The sequence below is a fragment of the Varanus komodoensis genome, unplaced genomic scaffold (genome assembly GCF_004798865.1).
Source record: "Varanus komodoensis strain SLA01 unplaced genomic scaffold, ASM479886v1 scaffold32, whole genome shotgun sequence".
NCBI lineage: Eukaryota > Metazoa > Chordata > Lepidosauria > Squamata > Varanidae > Varanus > Varanus komodoensis.
In genome coordinates, this window is record NW_025335798.1 from 20,552,794 (window position 1) to 20,567,426 (window position 14,633).

At 38.8% G+C, this 14,633-nt stretch overlaps 1 protein-coding gene across 4 annotated transcripts in view; it reads left to right on the forward strand.

Annotated features, from left to right (window-relative positions):
- Window positions 1-14,633, forward strand: part of KYNU (kynureninase) — a 101,381-nt gene that overhangs the window by 12,829 nt on the left and 73,919 nt on the right. For 3 of the 4 annotated variants that reach the window (XM_044438198.1, XM_044438197.1, XM_044438201.1), the window contains exon 3: window positions 2,387-2,507. In XM_044438198.1, the coding sequence (XP_044294133.1) occupies window positions 2,387-2,507 (121 nt within the window). Of the gene's footprint in view, window positions 1-1,288; window positions 1,355-2,386; window positions 2,508-14,633 lie in introns of those variants that run through there. The other variant, XM_044438200.1, reaches the window with a different exon arrangement.

The following is a 14,633-nucleotide window of genomic DNA, read 5'->3' on the forward strand; positions in this document are numbered from 1 at the left end:
ATGTAAACTCATTATTATGCCTTATTTGTATAATAAGTATTTTATGTAAATTTTAATACATTTGCTCAAGCTGTCCACTTGTACACATTATACTACAAGCTATCAATGGCTGATACATGCAAAAATGTGTTTTGCCAATAAATGGGACACCATACCCTATGACCTGTGGCGGAAACCAACACCATACAGATTTAAAGATGATTGTAAAGACTTAATCACCTCTCTTGAACTCTGATTTATGGACATGATGTCTTTTTTACCCTGTAAGAAGAAAACATTTTGAACAGCTGTCTTCCTTTTTTACAAATTCTCATTGCCCACAGGCATTTCATGATGACGATATGATAAAAGTATAAAAATAGGCTTGTAGCTTAGGGAATGGACTAATACTGGGTATAGGCTATAAAAAGTATATACAAAAATTATGTATTAATTATATTTCTAGGAAACTAAACTACATTATAAATACATCTACAAATACATTTGTTTTTGTTTCTTAGCTGTTGTTGCAGTTTAAAATTTGGAATTAAATTTCATGAATGCTGGTAACTCCCTTCCAGAAAAAGGCACCGGCTTGGATCCTGACAAACAGTGGCAGAAGGGGGCTGGCAGAAGCCTGTTACTTCCACCTTGAATCCTTTTCTTATCTGAGTGGTCTTATTTGATTACTATTACTCTTCTTTTGTCTGAGTATATCAGCATCTGGGTTCCTCATTTTACCAGTTTATTTCTTCCAGAAAATTCAGTTTTGCTTTTGTACTCTGACAACTATATCATGTCAGAATTTTCATTTTATGTCTTTACTGATGGGAATGTTCTCTAGTTGGCCAAACCAAAACAAAACAACACGTAGTCATAGCAAGGGGCTTGTGAATTTGTTCCCTTTAGATAGTCTGTGCAGGTCCAGTCTTCAAGGTCAAAGTTAAACTTTGTGAATTGGTTTGACAAATTTCACCTGTGTTTCCTTGAGGAAAGTTCCTCATGTCCTTCTAGTTTTCAGAAATGCTGCTGAAGTTGACCCATGACTGGTTATGGCAGATTTTCCTGGAGCTGTCAGGGACCTGAAGATAAAACAGAAAGACTGAGAGATGCCCAGTAATCGTCATCCACCTGTGTTAAATTGTCTTCAGGCTTGCAAATTCTTGGTTCCTTAACTCCGATCCTTGCCTGTGAGGAAATCTCCATTACTTCATTACATTATTTACTTCAATAATGTACAGGAGAGACTCAGAAATAGCTTTGTTTTTCCCTGGAGTATTGTTCATACTACTCTGTGATTTCTGTATACTGTTTGATGTGTTCCCTGGCCTGAATAAACTTTCATCTATCTCGAGATGTTTGTATTTTCTTCCAGGTAATCCTTAATACTAAGTTCACTACTTTCTGCAAATCTACTTACCACAATGTAATGGGGTTTAAAATAGATGGTATTGGCTAGAGCCTTTATTTCTATGCTCCCCACAGTGTTCTGAAAGATTGTGGAGCCAACTGGTTCAGGCTGAGATGAATGTAAAGGAGTGATGGCAGTCTACCAAAGTAATCTTGAATTCTGTCTGCACCACAGGGAGCTTGGGTAGCCACTTTCTCTTTTCCAGCATGATCAGTGGTAGGGGTGATGAGGTTTGTAGATCAAAATGTCCGGAAGCCACAGGTTTCCCATATCTGCTCGAAGCAAACACGCAAGAATGCACTGTCCTGGGAGAAATTTGCCCTGACATTTCACTGATAGTACTCTCTACATTACCTGTGACAGACCTCCATCTTCTCTTGCAATGTAGATGAGCTGGGCATTGCTGACAGAACTTATATCATCCTGTAGCTTGACGGTTTGGTTTCACTGACAGCATCAACTCCTTGCACATACAGTTTTATATTTAAATGTAGGGACGGTGTCAAATCTTTGTGATGTATAGCATCAAGCATACCCTTAGTGCTGAATAAAAGTCAAGCTGTGATACTAATATTAATAATAGAAGCCATCTAATGCTTCAAGTGGGGCTCCTTTGGTAGATTTCCTACATTCTTGATCTAATGTTTTCCCCGTGGTATTTGCTGTTACTGTGCTTTTACACAGCTGATATATTTTCCAAATTTGTACAGGCATGGAACTGTCCCATGTAAATGTTATGATGTGTATACTTAATGAATAGAGGGAATAGAGCTGTTTATATGGTGATACTGGGCGTGTACAGGTTATGTGGATTTTAATCTGTCTGAAAGTACATCCCAGATTTGTGTATCAGAGACTTATCACTGCAATATAACAATCTAATGGTCATGTGCTGGGTTCATCAACTTTGAATCTGTCACCTTCTATGTGTAACATTTTATAGGAAGGATAGTGACAGTATTTTTAATGGCTTTCTTGGATTTTTCCCCATTTCAGCTGATCCAGTTTTAGTGAATGAAAATGAAGACTGCATCTACTTTGCTGGTAACTCTCTTGGCCTTCAGCCAAAGAAAATTAAAACTTACTTGGAAGAAGAACTTGACAAATGGTCTAAAATGTGAGTAATTCCCAGTGACATAAACTACTCAGTATGTGCATTGAGGACAACACACACACACAAACTTTAAAATGAGCAGAGAATTTAAGCTCATTTCCCAGTAAAGAATATTGTAGACACAGTGCTTTCACAGTAAATGAAGATAATTTTACAAAGATATGGGCTTTAACACAAAAAGAAAAGAAAATAGGAGAGGAGAGGAGAGGAGGCTGCAGTAATCTGTGCCTCCTCCCATTTCTCCTCCCATAGTGGGAGAATCACATTCATTTTATGATCAATCTTATCCAATTACCATTTAACTGTCCTGTTTCAAATCTCATTGCTGTACCAAATACAAGTGTGTAGTTATTGGTTGTTGCTCTTACATGCCATCACATCATCTTCCTAGGCACCCCTATGATTGAAAGTCTTCCAAAATGTCCAGTCCTTTCCCTGCTCAGCTCTTGTAAACTTGAAGCTGTAGCTTCCTTTGTAGAATCAATCTGTCTCATGTTTCATCTTCGTCTTCTTCTGCCTTCAGCTTTCCCTACCATTATTGCTTTTTCCATTGAATTCTCCTGAAAAGGCCAAAGAACAATATTTTCAAGGAAATTTTGGCTTCTAGGGAAAGTTCTGGCCTGAGTTGATCTAGGACTTACTTGTTCATCTTCTCTCTGTCCAGGATATTCACAAAATTCTCCTCCAGCCCATCGGTTTTCTTCCGATGATCTTTCTTCACTGCCTAACTTTCCCACCTATACACAGTGACCGGGAATAAAATACAGTGGATGGCTTGATGTCCAGTGAAACATCCTTAGACTTTATGATCTTTCTAGTTCCTTCATTGCTGCCCTTCCAACTCCCAAGCTTCATCTAAATTCTTAACTTCAATCTCCGTAGGAAATGATGACTGAGCCAAGGTATGTAAAATCTTTCACCATTTCATTACTCCATTGTTGACTTTCAAGATGTGTAATTCTTCTTTAATCTTGATGTGTGTTCATTAATATACAGCTGCAGTCCTGTTTTTGCATTTCTTCTTTTCACTTTCACCAGACGTCCTGATGCATCATCCATCAATTTTCACTCCTTCCTCTGATCCTAATCCAACTTTCTTTATTATGTTCTACATACAATTTGAACAGAAAGGGAGATAAAATACAGCCCTGTCTGTCCACAATATGGGTTGTGCATCAGGACAATCGAGACACACCCATTTATTTCAGAACCATCCATAGCTTCTCATGCTCCACACTGTTAAAGGCTTTGCTGTAGCCTATCAATTGATAGACTGATCTTTTCTGAAATTCTTTGATTCTCCCCAGTAGCCTGAATATATTTGCAATATGATTTCAAGTGCTTCTTTTCTATTTGAATTTATTTTGAACAAGAGACATTTCTCACTACTTGTAGAGCAAGATTATTTGGTATAACAACTTGCATTAGAAATTAGTCCAATGATCCTATAGTTCAGTGAAGGTGGACCTTTTAGAGAACGAGGGCCCAAACTGCAACCCAAAACCCACTTATTTATCGCAAAGTGCCAACACTACAATAAAACCTGAAAAATAACATTTTAGTTTACAAAAAACACCTCACAGCCAGTCCAGGCAAATATATGTATATATATCCTGGGCAGTGCACTGACCGGCCATGTGAAAGCTCGGATGAGTGGCGGCTCATGAGTCGCAGCTTGTGATGTCATTGCCAAGTGTGCCATAGGTTCTCAACCACTGGCCTAACCCTACCCTGGTGCACACCCCTAACCCTAATATAGGGCAAAAGTTCCATTGAAAAGGGGGCAATTTTGAAAAAGCCTTCCTTCAGTAGCTTTTTCTGCACAGCTCAACATTTCTGCCCATTCTAAACACATTCCAGCCAACAAAACCATGCCAGGACACCTTGTTTTTCTAACCCTAAGCCTGTCCTGGTGCACTCCCCTAACCCTAATATAGGGGTAAATTTCCACTGATAATAGAACAATTTTGAAAAAGCCTTCCTTGACTAGCTTTTTCTGCACAGCTCATAATTTCTGCTGTGCAGAACCATTCTAACCATCACAATCATACCAGGACACCTCATTTTGCTAACCCTAACCCAGTGATGCTGAATCTTTTTGAGACCGAGTGCCCCAACTGCAACCCAAAACCCACTTATTTATTGCAAAGTGCCAACACTGCTATAAAACCTGAAAACTGAGGGTTTCGTTTACAAAAAACACCTCACAGCCAGTCCAAGCAAATATATATATATCCGTGGCAGTACACTGACCAGCCATGCGAAAGCTCAGATGAGTCGTGGCTAATGCGTCGCAGCTTGTGATGTCATCACCTGGCACCACCACTCCTTTCCGAGCATGCGCATGGCCCCTGTGTGCACTGTTATCCGATGCTCGGCTGCTGGAGCGCTGCTGCGGCAACTTGGCTTGCATGCCAACAGAGAGGGCTCTGTGTGCCCACTGTGGCACGTGTGCCATAGGTTCACCATCACTGCTATAGTTTCTGTACTCATTAACTTGGAAATGAAATATATATTGAGCATTCACTTTTACTTTATTTTCTAACAGTTTGTTTCTCATAGGATTGCACTTTGAAGGAATTTGTCATCCTTTCATCTTTTCTGTATAGTTCTCTTGTATATTTTTCCCCATTTCCTATGGTCAGTAAATATGTCCTCTGTTGGCCTTTCAGCATTCCTAACAAAGATTTGTATTTCCCTTTGATTTCTTGAATCTTCTGGAAGAGGACTCTTCTTTTTCCTCTTGGGTTGTTCTCTTTTATTTCTTTGCCCTGGCCATTGTAATAATGTTTTTTAATGTGATAGTTTCTGAAAAGTTGCATTCTGTATTCAGATCCAGTTGCTGTCAACTTTTACTTTTGCTTTTTGCCTGACCTCTACGAATGAGAGAGTTTCCTCTGTCATCCGTCTAGGCCAGTGGTGCCCAAACTTTTTGGGGCTGCCACTCCCTTTCTTCTTGGACAACAACCCTAGAAGTGTCTTTCTTTCTATTATGTCTGTTGCTCTACTGCAAATGTTAAACAAACAAACATTGCCCCCTTTGATCTTTCCACTGTCCCCAGTGGGGAAGTACTGCTCACTGGGAATCACTGATCTAGGTCTTGCCTTTCCTTCTCTTCTCTTCTCTTCTCTTCTCTTCTCTTCTCTTCTCTTCTCTTCTCTTCTCTTCTCTTCCTCCTCCTCTTGCTATAAGAATTGTCATTTTGCATTCAGTCTGATGCTCTTCTGCTTCAAAATAAATTCTTTCTGTGTCTTTATGTTTGTAATGCAGAGTTTAAATTCCTCAGGAATGTTATGTAAGTTGTATTTTGTCACTGTGCTTCTGCCGGTGACCTTTTCCAGCTTTACTTTGATATTAATAGTTCATGGTCACTACTGGAGTCTGTTCCTGGCCTTTATTTTGGCAATAAAATGCTTCCCAAATATTTTATTTCTGGACTAATAAAAATGGAGCAAGGAATAAAAGGAACACAGTGATTGGAGTCTATTACCAACCACACAGTCAAGGAGAAAATGAGGATGCAATTTTTGAAAAGCAAATTGACAGTGTTTCAAGGAGTCATGATATTGTCATTATGGGGGACTTCAATTTCCTGGATATCTGCTGGGAGACAAACTCTGCCGAACATACCCCTCCATGAGATTGCTAATATGTGTTTTTGATAACTTCCTCCAACAAAAAGTGGAGGAAGGAACAGGAGGAACAGCTATCCTTGACCTGACACTAACCAGCAGGGGAGACCTAATGGACAAAGTGGCAGCTATGGAAACTGGTGGAAATTGACCATTCCATACTTGAATTCTTGATTCTAAAGGAAGCAAAAGCCAAATGTCACCAAATATGTACCTTGGGTTTTAGGAAAGCCAATTTTAATAAATCCAGAAAAATGATCAGTAAAATCTTACGGCAAGTGATTCTAAGGAGAAAAGGAGTCCAAAAATGGGTGAGAAAAAAAGAAACTCTAAAGTCAAAATTACAAATAATTACAACAAGGAAAAAGGGTAGAAGACAACAGAAGAAGCTATGCAACTTCACAAGAATTTAGAAATGATCTGAAAACAAAAAGGGACATGCCTTGGAAGGAAGGCCAAGCTACAAAGGAATACATGCAGGTAGCATGGAATTGCAGGAAGGCATCAGGAACGCTGAAGCTAGGACTGAACTGAGGCTAGCAAGGGATGCTAAAGCAACAAAAACAGCCTGGAGCACTGATAGGAAACAACTGGCCCAGCTTTCTCCCCTCCCTGCCCCTGGTGCCATGTCTCTTTTCATGCATTTTGAGGACCATTTGCAACCTCAGCAATGCAGCAAGTGTGCTTCTTTCTGCATCAGCTGTAAAGGGTTCGGTGTGGGGGGCTTGGCATTTGGCGTCTCAGCACAAGGTCACAGGACCATGGAGTTGGGACTCCGAAACCATGATCCCCCAAATTATTTTGGGCAGCCCAACTATTGTACCCAAAGACAAAACAAAATAAAAACTGCACCCAAAGTCAAACAAAACAAAAACTGCATTTCTCAGGCTTTGGAGATACATATAAGAGTCCATATTCTGGCATTTGAAATTCACATTTCAAAATATGAACCAGAGTTAGAAGAGTTCTACCATAAAGCTTGTCATAAATTCAGAATTTGGTACGACGTCAAAATTTAACATTGCAAAATTTAAAACCTTTTGCTGCACTGGGAAAAACATTTTATCTGGTCTTTGTTATTGCTTGTCATCCACTAAACCCCATATGTGCTGTGCATTTTATACAGATAAAAGTCTCAGCATGCTCCATTCAACATGACAGTCATTTACTCCAATTGTCTATAGTCACATCCTTCCTAATGTGATTTCTGCAAGAGTAGTAGCTCAAAATCAAGTTGGGACAACTGCAATGCTATTCAGCTTGCCTCTTAATGGCAAATGGCATGCAGATCTCCAGGAGAGGAACTGTATAGAAGGGTGAATAAAGCCATGTTCTCTGCTGACTTTCTAGGCATGTTTTCTTATCCATGAACAAGTTAACACATGGCAATCCTGTTAGTGCAGTTTGCATTAACTGCACTGACTTGGGCACTCATATTTAAGACTGCCTTGACAGTATGAAGAAGCATCACTTACCTATTCTCTCTCTAAAATAGGCTTTGCACTTAATAGAAATGACAGGCTGCTTTTTAGATCACCAGGAGTGAAGGAAGGAATGAACTTTGGATAGCATTTGTCTCTCTGTTGTTCATTTAGCACACCTCTGCAGTTTTGTCAGCCATTAAAAAAAAATTGCAGTCTTGTCCATTTATCTATGATTTTCGTACTAGATCAAGGAAATGGCTGACTTCATTCAGGAGGTTAAAGTTAAATAGCTCTCTTCACCATTCAAATGAGACCTGGAGAGAAATATTTCATCTCCCATACTTTGCTTTTCATTGGTTCATTTTTCCACATATTTGTCCTAGTGAAGGAATTTTTGGCAGAATTAGACATTCTCAAGTGAGGTAGCAGCAGTTTGAACAGGATTAACTGGATTCCATGGTTTTTTGTTGGGGCAAACCATATATGTTGAAACTGCTTTCCTCACACCTATAGCACAATCCTGGATGTGTTTATTTAGGAATTACTGTTGCTCAGCACAGCCCTCCAGTGTGAAGTACCGGTGAGCTACACTGCAGGATCGCTGTATACTGCTCTCTGGGCCAACCTGACAACAAGTGCGTATAAAGCATGGCGTCATTGTAACTATTGTCTCTGCTTCAGTTCAACTTGCAATAGGGACATAAGACATTCATAAAACATTACAGATTAACCATTCTGGAGGGGCTCATACGCAACCCACCCATAGCCCATTCCAGTTTGCAGTATAGGGACAATTAATTGCACTTGCTTTGGAATTTGTGGTAAGGAAGGTCATTTTTAAAACATTTCACACTAAATAAACAGTTGGACAGTAGGAACTTTTCTTTTTGCTACTGCTTTCTGGAGCTTGGAATGGACATGTTTTCATGGTTCAAAGTCGTGTATAATTTCAGTGCTTTAAAATCTTGGATGTCAGCATTGATTTCTGTCTCGTTTTCCTGAGTACATGCAAAATAGTCTCCCAGTGTGAACCAGGGAAGATCCAGTCCAGTAAAGATATGGTTCTATCTACATTTTTTAATATGGATCTGTTACAAATCTGAGAGGCGAATAAATTCCCCTACCAGTGGAGTTCTTCTTTACAGAGGGTAGCTATGACAGTCTATTACAGCAAGACAACAAAGAGTCTTGTGACACTTAAAAACCTAACAATTTTGTTCTGGCATAACTGCCGATTCAGTTCCAGATTCTTTACAAGTGTCAGCCAGTTGGCTGCCACTATAAGTTAATTCTTGCCAGAACACCCTAGTGTGTCTAGCAGGGCAATCAAAGCTGTTCTTTAGTCCAACTCTTAAGAAAAAAAATAAAAAAGATGCTTTGGATTTACTTGCCAAAAGCTTAAAAATTAATAAAACCTTGTGCGATATCCTAAGGATACATGGAAGCTTTGCAACTGTGTGGTCCTGCAGGCGGTGATGGGTTTAGTAAAGAGTCTTTTTAAGACAATACAACAAAATTCTAGATGTTAAAAAGTGTGTCTTTGTGAAAAGTGGGGAACATAAAGAACAAGAAAGATACAGGAGTAAAGCTACAGTCCATGCAAGGCACGTATGGCTGCCATTCAACCTATGTTTCGAGGCTTTGTTGTGCAAACAAGTAACAGAAGCCTTGCATTGCCTGTTGGTTTAATTCCACATTCCTGGCAGAACACAGATGCAAAAGAATAAGAAAAAAGATGCTGATATCGAACATGTATGGTTATGTGGAAATATATGCAGTAGTAGATCCATGTTAGTTCAGATCAGGTGGACAAAATGAATATTTTACAAAGAACAATTTGCAAAAATTATATCAAGGTACACCAAAGAAATTTATTGAAGAAATAAAAGAGGTACACAGTAGATAGCACTCTGCTGTTTCAGGAAACCTAAAGAAAATGTAATGTCAAAACAAGGCCAGACTAAAATAGAACAGTCGGAGAGGAGTGATTTATATTTTGTCAGTGAACAAAATCCAGTACAAACACATGATGGGAAAGGGTAAAATCTTTTGTCATCAGATACCTTTTGCTTCTGCTAAGCCAAGTAGTAGTGGGTGAAATTATTTAGCACTGATGGATACTTGTAAAATCATAGAAGAGTAGAGTTGGAAGGGGCCATGAAGGCCATCAGGTTGCAAGACACCAATTTACACCATCCCACTTAGATGGCTGTCTAGATTTTTTTTAATGTCTCTAGTGTGGGAGAGTCCACAACCTCTAGGTAACTAGTTCCACTGTCATATTGCTCTGACAGTTAGGAAATGTCCTGATATTTAGCATGAATCTGGTTTGTAGCAATTTGAACTGATTGTTACATGTCCTACACTCTGGTATGAGCAAGAAGAGACCTTGTCCTTTCAGGTATTTATAAAGTAATATCTGTTTCCCCTCAGTCTTCTCTTCTCAAGACTGAACATATCCAGTTGTCTCCTCATAGGATAGTGTTTCCAAACCCTGGATCTTTTTTGTTGCCCTCCTCCAGACCCTTTCTCATTTTTCTGCTTCTTTCTTAAAACTTGGTGCCCAGAATCTGGAACAGTATTCTGGATGAGGCCTGACTATTGAGCAGTATAGGGGAACTACTACTTCTCATGATTTGGAAGTAACACTGTTAATGCATCCCAAAATAACATTTGCCCTTTTGGTGACTGCATCACATTGTTGGCTCATATTTAGCCTGTTGTCCACAATAAGTCCAAGGCCTTTTTATTTTTCAGTTCTGTTGACCCATGTATTCCCCATTTGAATCGATGCATTTGGTTTCTTTCCTAGGTGGAGGACTTGGTATCTGTGCCTATTGAATCTCATTATGTTGCATTCAGCCCATTATTCAAACTTAACAAGATTGTCCTGGAACTTCATTCTGTCTTCCAGGGTGTTTGCTATTACAGCCAGTTTTGTATTGTCTGAAAATATGATTAACATTTCTTGTACTTCCTCATGTAAATCATTAGTCAATATGTTGAAGAGCTCTGGGCCCAGGACTGAACCCTGTGGCACCCCACTAGTTACCTTCCATTTTGAGAAAATACCATTAATGAGCACTCTTTGTGTCTGATATAGCAGCCAATTCTGGATCTACCTAATCGTTTTTCTATCTAGTCCACTTTTTGCTAGTTTTCTTAACAAGCTGTTGCGGAGCACCATGTTGAAAGCTTTGCTAAAGTTTAGGTAGATTATGTCCACAGTGTTTCTGCTGTCCATTTTGAAGGTTACCCAGTGAAAAAATGGGATTAAATTAGTCTGTCAGGATTTATTCTTGATAAATCCATGTTGACTTTTATTATTCACTGAATTCCCTTCAAGGTGCTTGGAGACTGATTTTTTAATAATTGGCACCAGAACTTAATGACTTCTATCTGGAATAAGCAAACTAGGATTGTACAGTGTGGATGCAAAGAAGACTGGTGTTATGCAAATCAGTTACAGAAACACAATTCTATGCAAATTCATAGTACCTTTAAAAATACAGTATCTCTAATTCTCTTTAGCAAGAGAAGGAGTAACAACTCTGTTACTTGCAGTTTGAATAAAGAGAATGTTTTGTATCATGCCACGTAACTTAATTGGATCACCACTGCAATGAGATCTTGGTTATAAACCAACATTTTACGGTAAGGTAATTATTAACTTTTAATTAATTTATTAATATAATTACCTTTTAAGGTAGTTATTACATTGCACAGCTCCCAGCCAAACTTGGGTATATAATGGTGCAAAGTTTAGGATAAGACTTTATCAGGCAGAGCGGGCTGTGTCCACAAAAGCTTGTGTCAGAATAAATTTCTTAGACTTTAAGGTTCCACAAAATTCTTTGTTGTTTTGCTGCAACTAACTAAAATGCCTACTGCTTGAGATTTATTAGAATGCTCTACTATCTTTAAAAAACTCCTTGTTTTTATTTTGTTCAATTTAGCAACAATGTTGCTGTTGTGACAAAATTCAAAAGTATCCTGCTTAAAGGAATTTTAGATCATATTTTACCCATGATCATGTTAAAACCATCTCTTCTTATTATCAAAACCATTCTGAAACAATGTTTGTTCAGATGTTACATGAATTAGTGTCTTTTTGTTTTTTCTCTTCAGTTATGTAATATATATACAGACCTGATATATCGAAATGCTGAGAAAATTGGGGCTTTAGCTAAAGTTTTGGAAAACCTTTTAAATAATCTTACTTTTTTATATCCTACTTATTTCATATGCATCCTTCAACTCATTCTGTGAAATGGTTAGCATGTCTTATATGCCTTTGAGGTTGGGAATAAGCAAAAAATAGGACTTGCTTTGGCTTGTAAAATTATTCTGATGTGTGTGTGCTTTAGAGTATTTTTTTTTTAAAAATCTAGGGCCATTTTCACAGTCCTCATTCTGTTCTTTGCTCACTATTTGAGATATTATTACACGCAAAACCTATAACTTATCTTCTTACCTTTTCTCTTACGCTACACAGAAATGGGCTAGAATAGGATAGTTAATAAAATGTTGAACTGAAATTCTTTTGGGTCAGATAAAATATTCGTCCATAAGACACATCCAAAATAATCCTATGTAATTATAAGTTTTGATTCCAGTGAAGCAAGTGACATGTACATTACTATTATTGTTTAATGCATATTTTTTTCTTTCGATTTTGATTTATGCTCACAAATTCGCCCATCCACCTCAGCTGATAAACACAATAATACCTGTAGTGGCTCATGGGAACTTTACATAAAAAATAGGTATATTACTGCTGTGGATCACTGAATCTTGTAAAATGATGGAAGAAATTGAAGTGATGCTATAAATTCTACTAGTTACAATGAACAAAGTCATATACTTCCCTTCCTGTGTTTACTTGGTATCACTGCTTCTGCCACATTTTCCTCCCTTTTGCAGCTGGAAGAAGCTAACAATATGCCCTAGAGCAGGTTGCCTGAGACAGAAGAGTCAGTCAGGCCTTGGCTTGCAAGCCACTTGGCTGACTTTCCTTTACTAGGATAGGAAGACATTCCAGTAGTAGCAAACATATGTGGGGTATAATGTTTGTCTGAGGACTATTGTGAGGATGGTCTCAGAGTACTATGAACAATGTTTTTATCTCATGTATTTTATTGCTTTTATTTATTGTTTTTATATTTCATTGTAAACTGCTTAGAGCACTTCAGTTATGGGCAGTGTAGAAATTGATGATGATGATGTGGCTCCTATTTTCATATGGTATTTTAAGCCAGTCAGAGTGACACATTCATAAATTTGCTTTTTCAGGTTTCATCAAAATGAATACAAAAAGTTTCCTGGACTTTATTCTAAATATTAGTATCACATTGGAAAGCTGGGTTGTTCCTCATTTGTGCAATGTAAATCATTTGAAAAATGCTTCCAGAAAAGTGTTCAAAATGTGCTTATAATAGATTATAGTGACCCAGAGAAAACTTTTTGCTCTGAAATGACATGTGGGAGTTGCAAACACCACTGCTAGCTCAGCACTCATTCAATTGCTTAGTAGGTCCCTTACCTACCTGCAGATACAATGGAAGGTGTATCTTAACTTACAAATGTTGGTTAAGGGTGATGTGTAAATACCTAGCAAGAAGCCAGGTAGAACATGTGGAATCAACAACATATCATTTTAAGAGTGTTAAAGGTGTTAAACTATCTGACTTGCAGCCAGACAGCTTTACTACAGAATTATGCTGCCTTGGTGACTGATTGTAAACAAAGCCAGTGCTGGATCAGCATGAATTTATGAAAGGCCCATTGGTCAGTTAGAGAGCATATTGTATATTTTATTTCTTTGCAATTTTTGTATGCCTCTCCACATCAAAGCAGATTCTGGAGCTGTGAACAGTGCAGACATAAAGCAAATACAAGAATAAAATCAATGTATTAAAACAGTACATTTTAAGACATTAAAAGCAAGAGACCATTAAGGCTGTGGCTGATCAAAACAAAAGCTTCCCAGAACAAGTTTGTTTTACACAGGTGCTTAAAAACAGCACACTCTTGGTCCCTACCTGCCAGACTTCCCAAGGCAGGACACTCCACAGAAATGGGGCTGCCACACTGAAGGCTCTTGGCGTGGCAGACTCCATCCACAGGTGCATGTGGAACCACTAGAAGAAAGTCTTCCACTGATTTTAGTGACCAAGTGGATTTGTAATTGAGCAGGAGCTGCGTACACTATGTACACCATGAGATTTAGGAAAGTTCTCTGAGATACGTATGGGTAAGCATTTTGTTTGTTTTTATAATAATTTACCCAAATTTGCAAATAAGTTTGTATTTGAGATGCAGAGAACTTTAAAAAAAAGTTGGAGAAATCAAACTTCATAGGTCTGTCCATTCAGATCTAGGGTTTTGAGTGCTTAGCTCTTGTGGTGCTTCCGTACTGTCAGTAGCCGCACCTGTTGAGTTGACTTCTTATAGAAGATTGCTTCCATGTTTCACTTGCCCTCCAAAACAATAATCCATTTTCAAGGAGGAAGGGCTAGGGCACTACCACAATTCCTCATTCCCTGGTGGAGCATCCTTCTTCTCCTCACTGCTTTCTTGGAACACAGAAACATAAAAACACAGAAACAGAGTGAGTCAGAAGGGGTCCCCCCAGGCCATCTAGACTGACCGCCAACTCCAACCAGCTCCACTCATGACATGCCTACCATGTGCATGTCCAGCCTATCATTGAACGCTATCACCAATGGGGCTTCAACCACCTCCCATGGAAGCCCATTCCATACCCTCAGGTCCTAACCATCAGGAAGTACTTCCTGGCATCCATCTTGAATCTTGGTTCCTTGAGCTTTGCTCGGTTAGAACATATCCTGCCCTCCTCCACAGGGTAAAACAGGTCTTGACCCACCTCTGTGTGACACCTTCTCATGTACCTGTATGTCACCAACAGATCACCTCAGAGTCTCCTCTAGACTGAAAAGACCCTCAGTCTTGCTGTGACCTCCACCCCCATTTTAGTATCATCTGCAAATTTGATCAGCAGACTGGTCACCCCCTCTTCCAGATCATTGATGAAAAGATTGAGCAGATCCCA